General features: G+C 38.9%; 1 protein-coding gene across 7 annotated transcripts in view; it reads right to left on the bottom strand.

The window, feature by feature from the left end:
- Acaca (acetyl-CoA carboxylase alpha) overlaps window positions 1–16,222 on the bottom strand; it is a 270,501-nt gene that overhangs the window by 156,399 nt on the left and 97,880 nt on the right. For all 7 annotated transcript variants that reach the window (XM_059271384.1, XM_059271383.1, XM_059271385.1 and 4 more), the window contains 4 exons: window positions 13,100–13,210; window positions 6,290–6,499; window positions 2,590–2,760; window positions 42–203 (listed from right to left, as the gene is read on the bottom strand). In XM_059271384.1, the coding sequence (XP_059127367.1) occupies window positions 42–203; window positions 2,590–2,760; window positions 6,290–6,499; window positions 13,100–13,210 (654 nt within the window). The remainder of the gene's footprint in view (window positions 1–41; window positions 204–2,589; window positions 2,761–6,289; window positions 6,500–13,099; window positions 13,211–16,222) is intronic.

Genomic DNA, 16,222 nt, shown 5'->3' with positions numbered 1-16,222 from the left:
GACACTTGTCTTAACATTAAGCCTTTTAAGTGAAAGGTTACCTCATCTGGGTTTTCACTGGTGATCCGAGCAGCAATGACATGGCCCCTTGGGCAAGGAACATGAGCAGAATTTTCAAAATCAATGGGAGCATCACCCCAAGGAGATACCCCATACATCATACGAATATCCTTGATCCTAAATAGAGGGATCCCCATGGCAATCTGAAAGGTAATAAAACACATGTTATTTTCTAATCCCCTGTTCTTAACAGATGGAAGCTATCAAAATACCTAAGAGTCTTTGCATTTTTTTAAGTTACTACTAAAACATTCTACTTTTATAATCTGTATTCTACAGTCAATCTAAATTACACAAAATTGAATACAGTGCTAAGAGTTCCTTGCTAGAATCATTCCCTTTCCTACAATGTCCCCAAAATTCCTAATGCAACAGACAGAGATTTTCTTTGGCTGTCATTTCTCCATGGATGGATGACAATAAAATTATCCAAGACAATAGTCAGTGAACAAGTTCAGATAACTAAAAACCCTTAACATTACAGTTGTCTCTCATGCATGCAAACTACTGAACAAAGTAAATGAACCTTTAGACCTTTACTTGGGAAGGGTCAGTGCCTATTCCAACAAAGAGAGGACAAGAAAAAGTAACTGGGGAGGGATATGATCAAAGTACATGATAAGTGTGTACGAAAATGTCATAATGAAACCTTGTTTGTTTGTTTTGAGGCAGGGTCTTACTATGTAGCCCTGGCTGGCCTAGAACTTGCTATGTAGCTGACCTCAAACTCACAGAGATCTGCCTGTCTCTGCCTCTGCCTCTCAAGTGCTAGGTTTAAAGGCATGTACCACCACACCAAGAAAAATCTGTTATTCTGTAAAATAAATATACCCTAATAAGAGCCAGTGAGATGGCTCAGTAAAGTCACTCACTGTCAAGGCCAATTATCTGAATTTAATACCCAAAACCCATTGTGGAAGAAGAGAACCAACCTCTAACAGTTGTCCTCTATCTTCCAAACACTTACTGTGGCACATGCACACCCATACACATAAAAAAATGTTTAAAAAAAATGTAAAGAAACCCACAAAAACCCTTAAGTTTTTGCAAGATGTTCTCAATATGAGCCAAAACTAGGTCATATGAGATTATCAGTTAGGTACTTTGTCATGTACTCATAGCCCAAGCTGCTCCGGAGGCTGGGGTAAGAGGACTGCTTGAGATTAGACACTGATTGGTGTCCACACTTAGACACTGATTGGTGTCCACACAAGTTCAGCGTCAATACAGTTCCTCCAGGGAGCAGAGACCACCAGGTTGCCTAAGAGGGGTGAACCAGCCCAAACTAGAAATGAAGCAGGTTAAAAATAATACCTAGCCGGGCGGTGGTAGCGCACGCCTTTAATCCCAGCACTCGGGAGGCAGAGGCAGGCGGATCTCTGTGAGTTCGAGGCCAGCCTGGGCTACCAAGTGAGTTCCAGGAAAGGCGCAAAGCTACACAGAGAAACCCTGTCTCGAAAAACATAAATAAATAAATAAATAAATAAATAAATAAATAAATAAATAAATAAATAAATAAAAATAATACCTAGACTGGATCTTGTTGCCCCGTTCAGTCTGAGGATTCTTAGGGACATGATCCCCCCCCCCCCGCCCCCAATTCGGTCTGAGATTTCATAGCGGTAAGAAGTCTCTAGTGACTGTCTGCTCTGCTTCTCTGATTTCAGCTTTCACCTTCTATATCTGACTCTGAGTTTTTATTGTTAAGACTAATTAGCATCACGCTTCAGTCTTGTCTTATGGTCCTATGGCAGAGAATTTATATGGTTTTGATAAACTCACTCATAGAGATTTTAGGGTTTAAATAATGCAAATAAAATAAAGTTGGGTGCAGAAAAAAAATACCTAATCTTATCATTTGCTTTTGCTATTTACTATAGTATTTGTTTCCCACGCTGAAATAAGACTGTAGAATTAATAGCTATCACTTTATATATTATTTTAAAAATATGTACTACTACAGTCTTTCTAGGAAAATATTGACCACCACCGAAGTTATGAGGTTTACTGTAATTAAATAATTAAATAAAGCAGATTGTTTTAAAAAATACTTATTAACTTTTTTAAATGTATGTGTATGGATGTTTTGCCTTCACATCTGTGCACCACATGCAGTGACTGCAGAAGCCAGAAGAGGGCATCAGACCCCCTGAAACAGGAATTACAGACTGTTGGGCACCACCAACTGGGTATTGGGAATCAAATCTGGGTCTCTGGAAGAACCACCACCACTCTTAACCACAGTCATTTCTCCAGTTGCAAAGCAGACTGACTTTAAAGCCTTTTTTAAGTCAATCTTTCTTCTCAAAACAGTTCATTGGCTGTGTCTAGCTAGAAGATACAGTAGTATTTTTTATGTTTGAACAAATCACAAAACTAACCCATACTCACATAACCCATATTTATGAGAACTGAAGATAAGTGAGGCTACTACGGCTTATTTATGCTTTTCTCTCATTAGTCTTTCAGGCATCTCTGAGATCCTAAATTCTCTAAGCTCTAACTTGAGTCCAAGTCAGGGTGACTCACCTGGAGTTGTGCTGCAGGAAGATTAACGTCAGCCACCATCTCTGTACAAGGATGTTCAACCTGTAGCCGAGGGTTCAGTTCCAAAAAGTAGAAGCTTCCATCCTGGCTGTATAAGTATTCCACAGTCCCAGCACTCACATAACCAACCATTTTGGCAAGTTTCACTGCACACTTAAAGGAAAATAAGAAACTGTAAGTCTCTCACTTTGTCCAGTCATTGTATCCCTATAACTACGTACAGCGGTCAACTACCCAGTACTTATACAGGCCACCAAAGACTCTGAGCCACATTCAAGAAAATCACACCCCTTCTGATTATTATACAATGCTCTGGGATATGCATGACAAAGTCAGTGAAAAAGTGGAAGAGAGAAGTGTTTTCAAATCAGATCACAAGCAACCTCCCATCAGACAAAAGGGCACAGAGGCAAAACAAAAAAAGATGGTAGCAAACCCTTCATTATCTTCTAATTTCCAGTATTCTCAACATGCTCATCTTCTCAGAAACACTGCTACCCAGCTAAAGACTGGGTTTTCTAATCTCTCATGTAGCCATTGACTACTCTCTTACAGGGACTATGTTTTCACCAACAGGATTCAAGCATTGGTAAGTGAGATGCATAAACATACATATCAGATTTCAACCATACAGTTAAGAATGGCAGATCAAAATATAAAGGACTTGAATCTCAAGATGATCTCATGAAATTATAACTGTCCAACAGCCCTGTAAAATTCACCTCAAACTATGATGATAAAGAAACTTTTATCATCTTAGGGTCACTGAATTTTTTGGATCTTTTTATTATAGCAACTTAACCTTTATCCTAACCAAAATGGTCATTAGGAAGTGCAGATGGAGTGCTGCTATTTTAAAAATTAAAATATGTGATGCTAGTTTAGCAATAAGGTAGAAGTTAACAAGGAAACATACTACAGACTGGAAAGCTGGGAGATGAACTCCTCGCTACAGAATGACAAACTTAGTACATTCTTTCCTACAAAAATAGAATGCTTGCTACATATCAACTAAGTCTAAAGAAAAAAGTTAAGGACTGGGGCTATAGCTTAGCAAATAGTGTTCTTGCGTAGCATGCACAAGGCTCTGAGTTTGATCCCTAGCACCACATAAACCAGGTGTGGTGATACAGACCTTGAGAGGAGTGAAGGCAAGAGGATTTGAAGTTCAAAATTATCAGCTACATACAGAGTTTGAGGCTAGCCTCAGCTACACAAAACTGCACTGTCCCCAAGAAAGACAGAGAGAGACAAAGTTTAAGATTCAAGTGCACTCCCCTAATCCCAAGCACTCAGAAAGCAAAAGCAGGGGGATCTCTGTGAGTCTAAGGTCAGCCTGGTTCTACTTGGTGAGTACCGGGCCAGGTAAAGGTACATGGTGAGACTCTGTCTCAAACAAACAAACAAACAAACATGAAAGTTGAAAAAGCAAACTGCTTTTATAGTCCAAAGCCAAGAAATTAGATTCTTACACCAAAGTGACTCAATGTCAAACAGATTAAGGGAGCTGCTTTAGGTTCATCTAGCTTCAAAATAGTCAAGGAGAGGGAGGTAAGTTATGTGCAAAACCCAGTAAGTAAGATAAGTTTTTACATCTAAAAGAAATCACTACACCTGATTATCTCAACTTGAAGCTGAGTATAAGTAAACAGCCTAGACGGTTACTAAGAATTTGAGGGAATTACATTTCTGAACAGCCCACAAGCCTGGCCTTCAAAATATAGTGAGTAATGAGTGAAGAGGTGTTTGTACTTCTAATCCTGCACCAGTGGGAATCAGGCTATGAAATTTTCCCCAAAGGAGGTGCAGCCTGCAAAACCCATGTTACAGAAACTGAGTAAGGAAGAACTTCACACAGAGTCAATTCAGGTGTCTTACAGGACAATGGCAAAGGAGCTTACTTCCTAGGAGCAGAACCAGGGGCAGCCAGGTCTAACTGAGGAAGTACTCCACTATGTAACAGGGACAGCATAACTCCTGAACAGAAAGATTTGTTAGCTGCTGTGGGCCAATGATTGATGTATATTGTGCACTTTTCCAAACAGCAATTCTCTGGCTCCCATTCTACCACTGCATAATAGGTATATAGTGGGAAGAGATAAAACTCTTTTAGATCACTGGTCCTTGAACAAAAAGGAAAGTACCTCACTTAGAACTCTTCAGTAATGTAAAGATTCTTGATCTGGTATGCATATCTTATAGAGCTAAGTGACTGCGGTGATTTCAGTCTGTCTTCCTTAGAGAAAGAATACATGTATTCTAAGCCTGAACTAACAAATAGGAAATGGACAGCAAGAACAGACTAAGGCACAGGTTACTCCAACAACTTTTCTTCATCTTTTTACAGAAGAATTTCTCCAATTTCAGCTGGCACATGGTTATCTAGCTAGTGACTATGACTCCTAACAATGCTTGTGCTAGGTTATGATGAAACTGTGTGCAGAGAAACATTCGAAGTGTCACGTGTGACTTATGTATCATGTTATTATTTGCTTGCACTCTAAGGGCCACTCAACCCTGGCTACAACTGGAATAGAATCATGGAGTTTGCTTTATTATCAAAATTCTGACACCATACAAGAGCGAAGGTTAGCAAACCTTTTTGTTAAAGGACAAGATAGTAATTATTTTCAATCTTGTGGAACATAGTCTCTGTTACAGCTAGTCAGTTCTCTCACTATAGCAATAAACAGTCAAATATATAAATCATTGAGCATAAAAAATTGAGCATAAAAACTAAAATTTTATTTACAAAAGCAAACAGCAGGCTGGATTTGGTTTGTGAGCTAAACTATAGTTTGCCAAGCCCCATCTTAGAGAACAATAAACCTAGGTCTCTGGTAGAAGCCTCTATCTGAACTAGGATGGAAGAGATCACTAGGAAGTTATACCTCATTTAAATCACTGTATTTGAGGCATTCTTATCATAGAAGGTGAGTGAAAATAAGAAATAGGAAACAGACTTCTAAGACAATACAGTTCAATTTGTTTAGAACTCAGAATGATGGAAAATGAATCATTAATAACATCAAGAGTGGGCCATTCTTCCAGGGGAGGGAAAAAAAAGCATGTTCATGTCCCTAAGCTACAACTATTTCCAAGGGACACTTCATGACAAGGAAATCCTTCTTTATACAAAAGTATTAAATATGTAAGCTCACAGATACCTAGAGGATAATGAATTTGAATGAAATCATCTGAAGATACTTCCTTTTTAGATAAGGTCTCAGTATCTAGCACAGGGGAGCCTAGAACTCTCCAGCTTCCAACCTCAGCCTCCCAATGGCTGGAAACATAAGTGTATCACCATATCTGGCAGAAGATTTGATGCCAGTCAACCCAGTAAACTACACTTGCTCTTCATGAACTTGTTAAAAGTCCCAACTTGTTTCTTATTTATCTTATTCAAAATATCTGGTTTGTTTGTTTGTTTGTTTGTTTTTGTTTTGGGGTTGTTTTGTTTTGTTTTTTAGTATTAACTATTTTTAGACTTTGGTAAGTTTCTTGACAATTTTTCTAGGAGAACAACATAAGAATATGTTCCTCCAGGAAAAGGAAGAAATAGTATCCATTATCTAGAATCATTGCTTACATTTCTTCCATTCCCATAATAGTGTATGAGCTGAGGGAGATATGTCTCTATATAGGAAAACAGCAATGTAAGTATTTAATATAGACACACCTGTTCCATGTGTTCAAATACTGCTGGGGTAGCAATAGCAGCAGGAGCTTCTTCAATGATCTTCTGATGCCTGCGCTGTACAGAGCAGTCACGGCCAAACAAAGAAATGGCATTGCCGTACTGATCTGCTAGAATCTGGACCTCCAGATGACGAGATTGCTTTGCTAGTCTCATTACAAATATAGGTGATCCAGGTACTTCAGCTTGAACCTGTGTTGGCAAAGGAAGCAAGATTCTTAAGTAATACAGACTTTTTTCAATATTGAAAAGTTGATTTGCTTTCAATAAGCAGATGACTAAAAGTTTCCGGGACTACATTAACAGTGGGCATACAGAACAGAAGAAATACAGTCCATGCCTTTGTCTATCTTTAACATGCTGCATTCTTAGTTATAACACCAGTATTAAGGAATGAATATGAAAACATAAAACATCCAATATGTTAAAAGGGCAAACAAAGTACTTGAAAATACACATATACACAAATGCCACAACAGGGCAAAAATGTTGCCATCTACTCAAAAGACAGCCACATGTAGATTGCTACTAAGTAGATGATTTCCTAATTTACATTATATCACATGATGGTGCTGAAGTCAAAAGTCTTCCACCTTGAATTCTGAGAAACACTATCAGTGGGTACAAAAATCTTAAATTACCAATTAATTTTTGTTAGCCCTTCAAAGATATCCCAATGTTTTCTGGTTTCTAGGATGTCTACTGAGATTTCAACTGTTGATCATCCTTCTTCTTGTTCTTCCTCCTCTTTTCTCCCCCTAGGATCTCACTATGTAGCCCTGGATGGCCTAGAACTCACAGAGATCCACCTGCTTCTGTGTCTCCAGCACAGGGATTAAAGCTGTGTGCCACCATGGCTGACTGAACTGTTAATCTTCTTAGCCTTTTTCAAGTAAGCCTTTTGCTCCAACAGCTTTCAGATTGTATATATGTGTCTTTTTTCCCTTTCTTTCTTCCTTCCTTCCTTTCTTTTCCTTTTGTGTGTGTTTGGGGTGGAGGCAGGTGGCAGATTTACTCATAAGCTTAGATGTGGTTTTCTTTGTATTCACCAATGTTTGAGACTCAGGGTTTTGTTATTTGTGCTTGGCAGCTTTTATTAGTTTGAGAAAATTCTTAGACATTATCTTTTCTGCTTTCTGCTCCATTTCTTCAACTATTGTTTTGCTTTATTCTCTCCTCATATCTGAGTCTTAAAGTGCATAACACTAGAGAACTAGCTTTTCTACTTCAGTTTGCTAGCTGCAGAAGTTACTTCAAAACTCAGTGACCTGCTGAAAACGTCAACCATTTTCTTGCTCATGACGCTCAGCTGTACAGTTGTTCTGCTTCTTGCAATCATGTGAATATCATCTGGTGGCTCAAGTGGCCTCTTTCACAAATCTGGTGACCTGTGCTGATGGTTGGCTGGTAAGTATAGACAGCTTCAACTGAACGTGCTCGTTTCTGTTATATGTGGTCTCTCATCCTCCAATGGGCTTCTCAGTACCATATACAGCACAGACCAACCTTCTTCAGTATAATGTTCTTAAGGGGTGAGAGCAGAAGCTGCATGTCCTCTTGAAGTCTAGGCTCCAATATATGTATGTCACTTTGGCCATCCAATATTTGTCTAAGCAAGCCACAAAAAAATGGCTACAATTCAAGGAGTGGGGAAAGATATACCACCTCTTCATGGGAAGAACAGCAAAGTCACGTTGCAAAGGGTATACATAGAGGAAAGGGAGGAGTTATTGTGGCCATCTCTGCAAACAATGTACTATGGCCCACCCTGTGGCCACAATAATTCACAGACCTCCCACATGCAAGGTAGACTCACCCCCTCCCAAGACCCCCAAAGTCTCATCCAATCATGTCATCAGGCTTGACCTCCATTGCTCTTATGACTCATGTCCAGAAACAAAAGAGTCCCCTTCAGTGCAGCTCCTCAGTTACATTTTCTTCATCCAGAGACCTGAGAACTAAAAGGACAAGTTATCTGCCCTAAACCCCAACACTTAATGATGAGATTGGAGAAAGAACTACAAAGGATATTCTTGTTCAAATGGAAAGGATTGTAGATACTCAGTGGTCACTGGTTTCACAGCAGTCTTGAAATCCAAACGGGAATATATTCTTGGTTTCCCTTGCTCAAACAGCAGAAACTTATTTATTTATTTTTAGTGATTCTATTTTATGTGAATGGATGTTTTGCTTGCATTTGTGTCTATGGATCACATGTGTGCCTGGGGCCCAAGAAGGCCAAATGACATCAGATACACGGGACTAGTTGTGAGCCACCATGGAAGTGCTGGGAATCAAACCCGGATCCTCTGAAAAAGCAGTCAGTGTTGTTAACTGCTGAGCCACTCTCCAGCCCCTTTTGCTTTTGAGACAGTATCTCATGTTGCCAGGCTGGCTTCAAACTTGATATGTATCTGAGGATGACCTTGAAATTCTGATCCTGTTTCACTCCCCTTAGTGCTGAGATTACAGGCATATACAACCATGCTCAGGTTATGTGGTGCTGGGAATCAAACCCAGGGCTTCACGCATACTAAAGAGGCATGCTACCAATTGAAGTACACTCCCAACCCCTCATCTTTTACAGTTACTCGACATTAATAGATACATTCAGTATTTTACTTTGAGATCTTCTTACCCAGATTTATGATTTCATGAATTACATTATCTTTTTTAAGTTTTTAAATTATCATTATGTAATTATATGTATTTCTGTGTATGTCTGTGTGAGGATATGTACACATGAGTCCAAGTGCCCTTAGAGGCCAAATGAAGGCATCAGATGTCCTTGAGCTGGAATTACAGGCAGTTGTGAGTCACCTAATAGTACTGGGAACTGAACAGCTAAGCCATCTCTCCGGCGCTGAATTACATTGTCTTTTAAGTTATCTCAGATAATAATTTTTTGCCAGGTGTTCCACTATTTCAGAACATGAGTAATCTTTTTTCCAGATTCCACTAACAACACTTTACTACTTTTTAGCTTCATTAACAGTTTGCTCAACATTCCTACAATGTCATTAATATCCTTCTCAGCATATTTAACCCATGAGCTAATCCTAAAGGTAGTGCCAAATGTTTTTCATGGTGGTAGCATATCTTTTGCTATCAATTTCTCTGTCAATGACACTTTGAAAATAGTCTCCATTAATTGTGTGTTTGTTTGTTTGGCAGTACTTGGGATTGAATCTAAGACGTAATGAATACTAGACAAGCATTCTATTACTGACCTACAGCTCTAGCTAACAAACTTAAAAATAACAAAGAGGGGGAAAAAAAAAACAACCAGTGACTTGGGACAGTATTTTGAGCTAGACTTAACTAGTAACTTGTCACTTGTGCACTGTTGCCATCTAACAGTCAACTAGGGGTTGACAGTCTAACAAAGTCTCACTGACGTTCAACTGTGGTGCTACCAGTCACCTAGTAGGACTCAGAGGCCTCAGCTGGAAGGACTGTTTTTCACTTTGCTTCATACGGTCTTTCTTTTTCTAGTAGTGTAGAATGGGTTCTTCATGTGGCAGTTGAGGACTCATTCCAATAAGTAAAGGTATAAACTATACAACCACTTGAAACATAAACTTCAGAACTTGTACACCATTTCTACTACCTTCTGTTGGTCAAAAAAAGTCAAAAGGCCAGCTGGAATCCAAGAGTAAAAGAGAAGATTGCTCTACTTGATGGTAAGAGACACAATCTTACACTGTACAGTAAAAATATGTGAAGGGATAGGTGTTTTCGTGGTCATCTTTGCAACTTAAATGTATTGCTCTTTTCTGTATTTTTTTTTAATCTTATTGTCTCTCTTTATGCTTCAGTCTAAATTTTCTTCTATATTTCAAGGATTGATTCTTCCTTCAATCTTTTTTTTTTTTTGAGCTGAGGATTGAACCCAGGGCCTGCAAGCACTCTACCACCAAGCTAAATCCCCAACCCCTCTTCCTTCAATCTTTTTTTTTTTTTTTTTTTTTTTTTTGGTTTTTCGAGACAGGGTTTCTCTGTGTAGCTTTGCGCCTTTCCTGGAACTTACTTGGTAGCCCAGGCTGGCCTCGAACTCACAGAGATCTGCCTGCCTCTGCCTCCGGAGTGCTGGGATTAAAGGCGTGCGCCACCACTGCCCGGCTCTTCCTTCAATCTTAACATGTTATTTAATTCATACACTATCTTCTTAATTTTAGTTATTGTATTTCCAGTTCTAGAATGTTTCTTGTTTATGATTTCTAATTCTCTGCCCAAATTCTCAGGCTTGCCTTTAATTTTCTTAAATGTACTAAACATAATTACTCTAAAACCCTTGTCTGATAGCTCTAGTATCTAAATATTTGTTGGATTTGTTTTCACTGATGTTTGTTCTTGGTTTTGAATCATGCAATTTATATACCTACTTACTTTTAATTGGGTGTTTAATATACACATGGGAAAAATTAGTAGTACTAACTTGAAGTTCTATATATAATCTTCTCTGGAGAGGATGGACATTTGCTTTATGCATGCAGATGGACAGGAACACTGGCAATTGTAAACATAATACCTGAATCAACGTGAGTGCTTTGATCTGAGATTTAGTCCCTATAAGGGTTGGTCTACTTCTGGTTTATTCTTTCTCCTGTGGTACAATCCTTCAGGATTCCAATATAAAATGTAAGAGTCCTTGAGGCCTCCAAAACCACTTGTTCAACCATCTCTAAAGTCTAAATTTTGTCTTCTTAGTCTTGTAAGACAAATGAAATTCTGAACCAGTTTCGTAGTTTTTTCTTCTTCTTCCTTGAGGAAGGGGCTGGTTTTTTGTTTGTTGTTTTGTTTTTTGAGGCAGGTTTTTACCATATAGACAAGGGGTTGCCCTTAAACTTAATAAGCTTCACACTCCTGAGTGCTGGTGTTAGGTATGTGAGCTGCCATGCCCAGTTAGTTGTTTTACCTTAAACTAGAAAATATCTCTGTGAAGGAAGAAAAAATAAATAAACAAATAAAAAATAAAAACCAAAACAATGTCTTCAACTCCCAGGCTCACCTCTGAGTTTGTTTCTTTAAATTCTTTGTTTGTTTGTTTGTTTGTTTGTTTGTTTGAGGTGAGGGTTTCTCTGTGCAGCTTTGGCTGTCCAGGAACTCCCTCTATAGACCAGGCTGGCCTCAAACTCACAGAGATCCATGCATCACCACCACCTAGCCTCTTAAAATTCTTTACCATCTTGAAAAGCTTTCAATCTCTTAACAGGCTTTAAAGAAAAAAAAAAATCAAATCCAGTTTTCCTTTTTTGTTCCCTACAATGTATAGCTAAATTAAGGATGACCTTTATTTCTGATCCTCCTGCTCTCTATGACCATACCATCCCAAGCATGTTTAATCTCATCTGCTTACACCTCCTATTTTTGTGTATACATATATATATATATATATACCTGATTGTATATGAGAACACAGGCATGCACCACCATAAACAGCTTATAACATCAGCTTGAAACTAAGGCATCCTGCATGGAAAAACAAGCATTCTGCCAACTAAACTATGAAATCAGCACCATGACTCTGCATTTTTAGTTGCTTTTGAATGGAAAGACTAATTTAGCTATCCATTATTAGAGATTGAGGACTTTCACATTAAACAAATTCGTAGTGTTCTACAGTCTTCACATACTCAATTCCAAGCTAAGAAGTAGTTATGAAATATCTGTGTTATCTTTAATTAAAATGTTTTACATTAGGAGAGCAAGCCTTTTTTTTTTCCCTGAACTCCATGAAACATTCATCTACCTACAAAATTCAACTTTACAAAAGGATAATGAAAACAGGTGATATTAAACTTCTGACGTTCAAAATAAAATGTAGTAAGACAATACTTTTATAATTTCATTTATCAAATCATAGCTTTTCCCCTTACCTCTTGACAACTAAGCAAGAAATCTGCCACTGAATGATTTTTAAAAAGGAAGTGGGTGAACAAAGATAAGTAGGGGCATACACACAACAGGATGGTATAAGGTGTAAGAAAAAGCGCTGGCAACATGACAATGTAATACTTGTCTCTTAATTTTCTTTTTTCTGTCAAATCTTTTCTTGAGTTTTGGTAAAAGAAAAGAAAAAAAGTAACAAAGGAAACAAACATGTGAAGGGAACTCTTAGGGTGGAACAAAAAAGAATTTTGTCTCCTTTTTACAACTTACCTAGAGTATGGCCTCATCAAGCAAGGGTAAAGCCAAGAGAAACACTCTGAGGCACCCAGTCCACACATACTGAGGGCCTACCATGAGGTTCCTGTGCCAGGGAGTGATGGCCACACAGCACAGATGAGGGTGTGGGCTACTGACAAAAATGACAGAGAACATGGGAGAAACTCAAAGGCCTCCAGCCAACTTCACATGAAGTAGGGAAGATCCTATCTGAGAGCTTAGCATTTGGCCAACGTAAGGGCAAACAGATGCGTATCATCTCACTGTACCACACACTTACCTACAATGTCAAAACAAGAACACAAGAACGTAGAATGACATTGTCTCTTACCATCATGAGATACTGTGAGCCACACACACCATGTGGAGAAGAGCTTTCTTCTATATAAGAAAAACTAGTGCTTGAAGTACATAATTGAATAGAATTTTCACTGAATTAGATAGTTCATTAATTCCCTCCACTTCTATGAATAATCAGATAAAGGCTATAGACAAAGCTTAGATTACATACACATAAAAATCAAAACTCAACATTTTCCGTATATCTAAATTACAGTGTAAGTTAAATAACTCATCTCTGATATACATGGTAAATCAAACAAGAAAAACCAACTTGTACTCTACCTGTCTGAATAGGTTAGGGAAGTCATCTGCATTGTTAACTTTTCTGATTCCCTTCCCTCCTCCTCCCTCCGAGGCCTTGATCATTACTGGATAACCAACTTCCTCTGCTGCCTTCAAGAAAAAAGAGAAAAATGGAAGAGTCATGTTAGTAGAGAAAGAGAATGGTATTTTCTTCATTTAGGAATGCAGTCATTAAAGAGCTAGGCATAATGGCGCACACCTTTAATGCCAGCATTCATGGGCAGAGGCAGGTGGATCTCTGTGTGTTCAAGGCTAGCTTGGTCTACATAGAGAATTCTGGGACAGCTAGGGCTACATAGAGAGACCTTGTCTCAAAACAAAACAAGAAAGAAAGGGAGAGAGGGAGGGAGGGGGAAGGAAAGGAGAATAAGGTCACTAGTCAGGCATGGTGGCAGATGCTTTTGATCCCAACACTCAGGAGGCAAAGCAAGACAGCCAGGGCTATGTAAAGGTACCCTGTCTCAAAAAAATAAAGTATTTTTTTTTTAAAAAAAAAGGATACAGTCTTCAAAGACTAGAGAAATGGCTCAGTGATTAAGAGAGTTTGCTGATCTTCCAGAGGACCCAACTTCAGTTTCCTGCACCCATACTAGGCAGCTTACAAGTGCCTGCAACTCCAGCTCGAGAAGATCTGACACTCTCCTCTGGCCTCCAAGGGTACCTGCACACATACACATGTAACTAAAATTGTCTCCATGTATTATTGGGATCTTTAGCAGTGGCAGTCCTTGCCTCTACTTTATTTTAAACAGGGTCTCTTCTCCACAGCTTCATATGCCAAGCTGACTCACCCTCAAGGTTCTGGTAGTATGCCCTGTTTGCATCTCCCTAGAGGGGTGTGCTGCAACCACAGAAGAATGTACTACTTACTGTGTCAGGCTTTTACATGAGTTCTGGGAACTCTGGACTCAGGCTGTCAGGTGTTCATGCCACTGAACCATCTTGACAGCCCCACTAACTTCTTGCTTTGTTTTGTTTTTCTAGACAGTCTCTCTACATAGCCCCGGCTGGCTTGTCCTGGAACTCTCTGTTCAGTTGGTCTCTAGCTCTTGAGTGCTGGGGTTAAAGGTATATGCCACCACCGCCCAGCTCCCAATAACTTTAACTTAAGTACTTCACTTGATATAAGGTGACAGTTTTGGCATAGCTTCAAACCACACAGATACAAGATTTGGTAAGTCAGAACTTCCAAGCATCCAGATTTTTTTTTTTTTTTTGGACTCTGTCCTTTTTTTTTTTTTTTTTTTTTTTTTTTTTTTTTAGGGGGGGGTGCAGTTTGAGACAGGGTTTCTCTGTGTGGCTTTGGAGCCTTTCTTGGAACTCACTCTGTAGCTCAGGCTGGCCTCAAACTCAGAGATCAACCTGCCTTTGCCTCCCAAGTGCTGGGATTAAAGGTGTACACTACCACTACCTGGTGATTAAGTTTTTAATTATTTTATGTGTATGAGTATTTTTCCTGCTTGTACCTCTGTGTACCACATGCAAGCCTGGTGCCCAAGGAGGCAGTGAGCCCTCTTATGTGGGTACTGGTTATTGAATCCAGGTCCTTGGCAACAAGTGCTCTTAACCACTGAGCCAAATCTCCAGCCCTCTGATCCTATGATTTATAAAAGATAAAAGTAACAAAATCTCAAAATATTATCAAAATCAGTCAGGAAACTAATTTTCAGCATGTGTTCCCAATGACTTCTCATAGTCTCAGCATTAGATAATGGCTAGGTGATGGTATTAAAGTTCTCATTACATTGGTTATAGACTCAAGTAGAGCCTTGGTTAAATCACAGGATGATTAACTTGAACTACAAACAACAGAGTGAACTCAACTGAATGTTCAACATCTTCCTGAATTAACAGTATTCAAGCCAGACTAAAATAGTGTATCTTCCTAAGATGCCTCTTGCTTCATTTACCAAGAGGCGTAACTGAGGCTTCCAAGTAGTTCACAAGTGAAAGAGAAACACAGGAGGGAACTGTAAGGCAATAAATGGCGATGATAGAGTCACATTTCTACAGAAATGAATAATAATTATGAGCGATCATACTATCAGCCTCTCTTGGCTCACTCCTTCACTACTCCTCAAAGGGAAAAGTTAATTGACTGGCCAATTTGGAAAGAGAAACAGGGCATGCTTGTTCAACCTCTTCCTCCGAAATCAGCAAACAACACTGAACACATGTTCTTTGTGAGCTCTCAGCCATGTAATAAGCTGAATGATAAAAGCTGTCTCTATGGAGAAGTCTGGTTACTTAGCACTGACAGTTAAGGGAGTGAGGGAGGAGACTAGTTAATTCTCCATTCAACCCATAAAAATCTCCCGGCCACGAGTTTCATGCTTGGTTTTAACAACCGGAGAAGCAGGCACAGCCAGCTGAGAGCCGTGCGTGAAGAGAATCCAGGTGTACCTTATCAGTTTAAAAGTTTGCTCGTGCAGTCAAAAAAGGCTAAAAGACACACAGTAAAAGATCCCCACAGAAAAACCTTTAAAAAGGTTCCAGTGTGTTTTACAATGTACGGAGGCTTAAGAAAGACAGAAAAAGGGGATGGACAGTCATAGAAAGAAATAGTTAAGAAATAATAAAGTCTTTAAAGAGAGTAAAAATAATATAAAAGAAAAAAGCCACGTAAGATGGGAAATACACAGATCTTGTATATTACTATGTTGATTTTAAATTTTTTGATTGTTGAAAAACAAAGGACAGCTGCAAAGAGACCTGGAATTGAAAGAAGGACTGTTGAAATAAATCAGCCTATGTACTTTAGTAATGCTTTAACTTTTAAAAAGTCAAAAATATATTTGTCAAATGGAAATCAAAAATGCTTTAGAGTTTTGTTTCCATAGGAGATGAGAGACTATGGAATCCTTCAGCATTAATATGGATCAGGTTTGATCAGGTGAGCCCTCCTGAATCTTGACAGGTGATATCTGTCAGCAAAGTTTACTGCTGGTCTTCCCATGACTTGGCCATTATCTCAAATTTTCTCTATGGGACACTAAAGGTACTTCGTCCACAGACAGCAGACAGAAGTATAGAGAAACTATGTTCACATTCCCATGAATTTAGGGGTGTGGGTGGCTGTTGGTTATTTGGTGGGTTATGGAT

This window comes from Peromyscus eremicus, chromosome 8a, assembly GCF_949786415.1.
Source record: "Peromyscus eremicus chromosome 8a, PerEre_H2_v1, whole genome shotgun sequence".
NCBI classification, from domain to species: domain Eukaryota; kingdom Metazoa; phylum Chordata; class Mammalia; order Rodentia; family Cricetidae; genus Peromyscus; species Peromyscus eremicus.
Note: the sequence above shows the minus strand (reverse complement) of the source record. Positions and strands in the feature narration are given on the sequence as shown.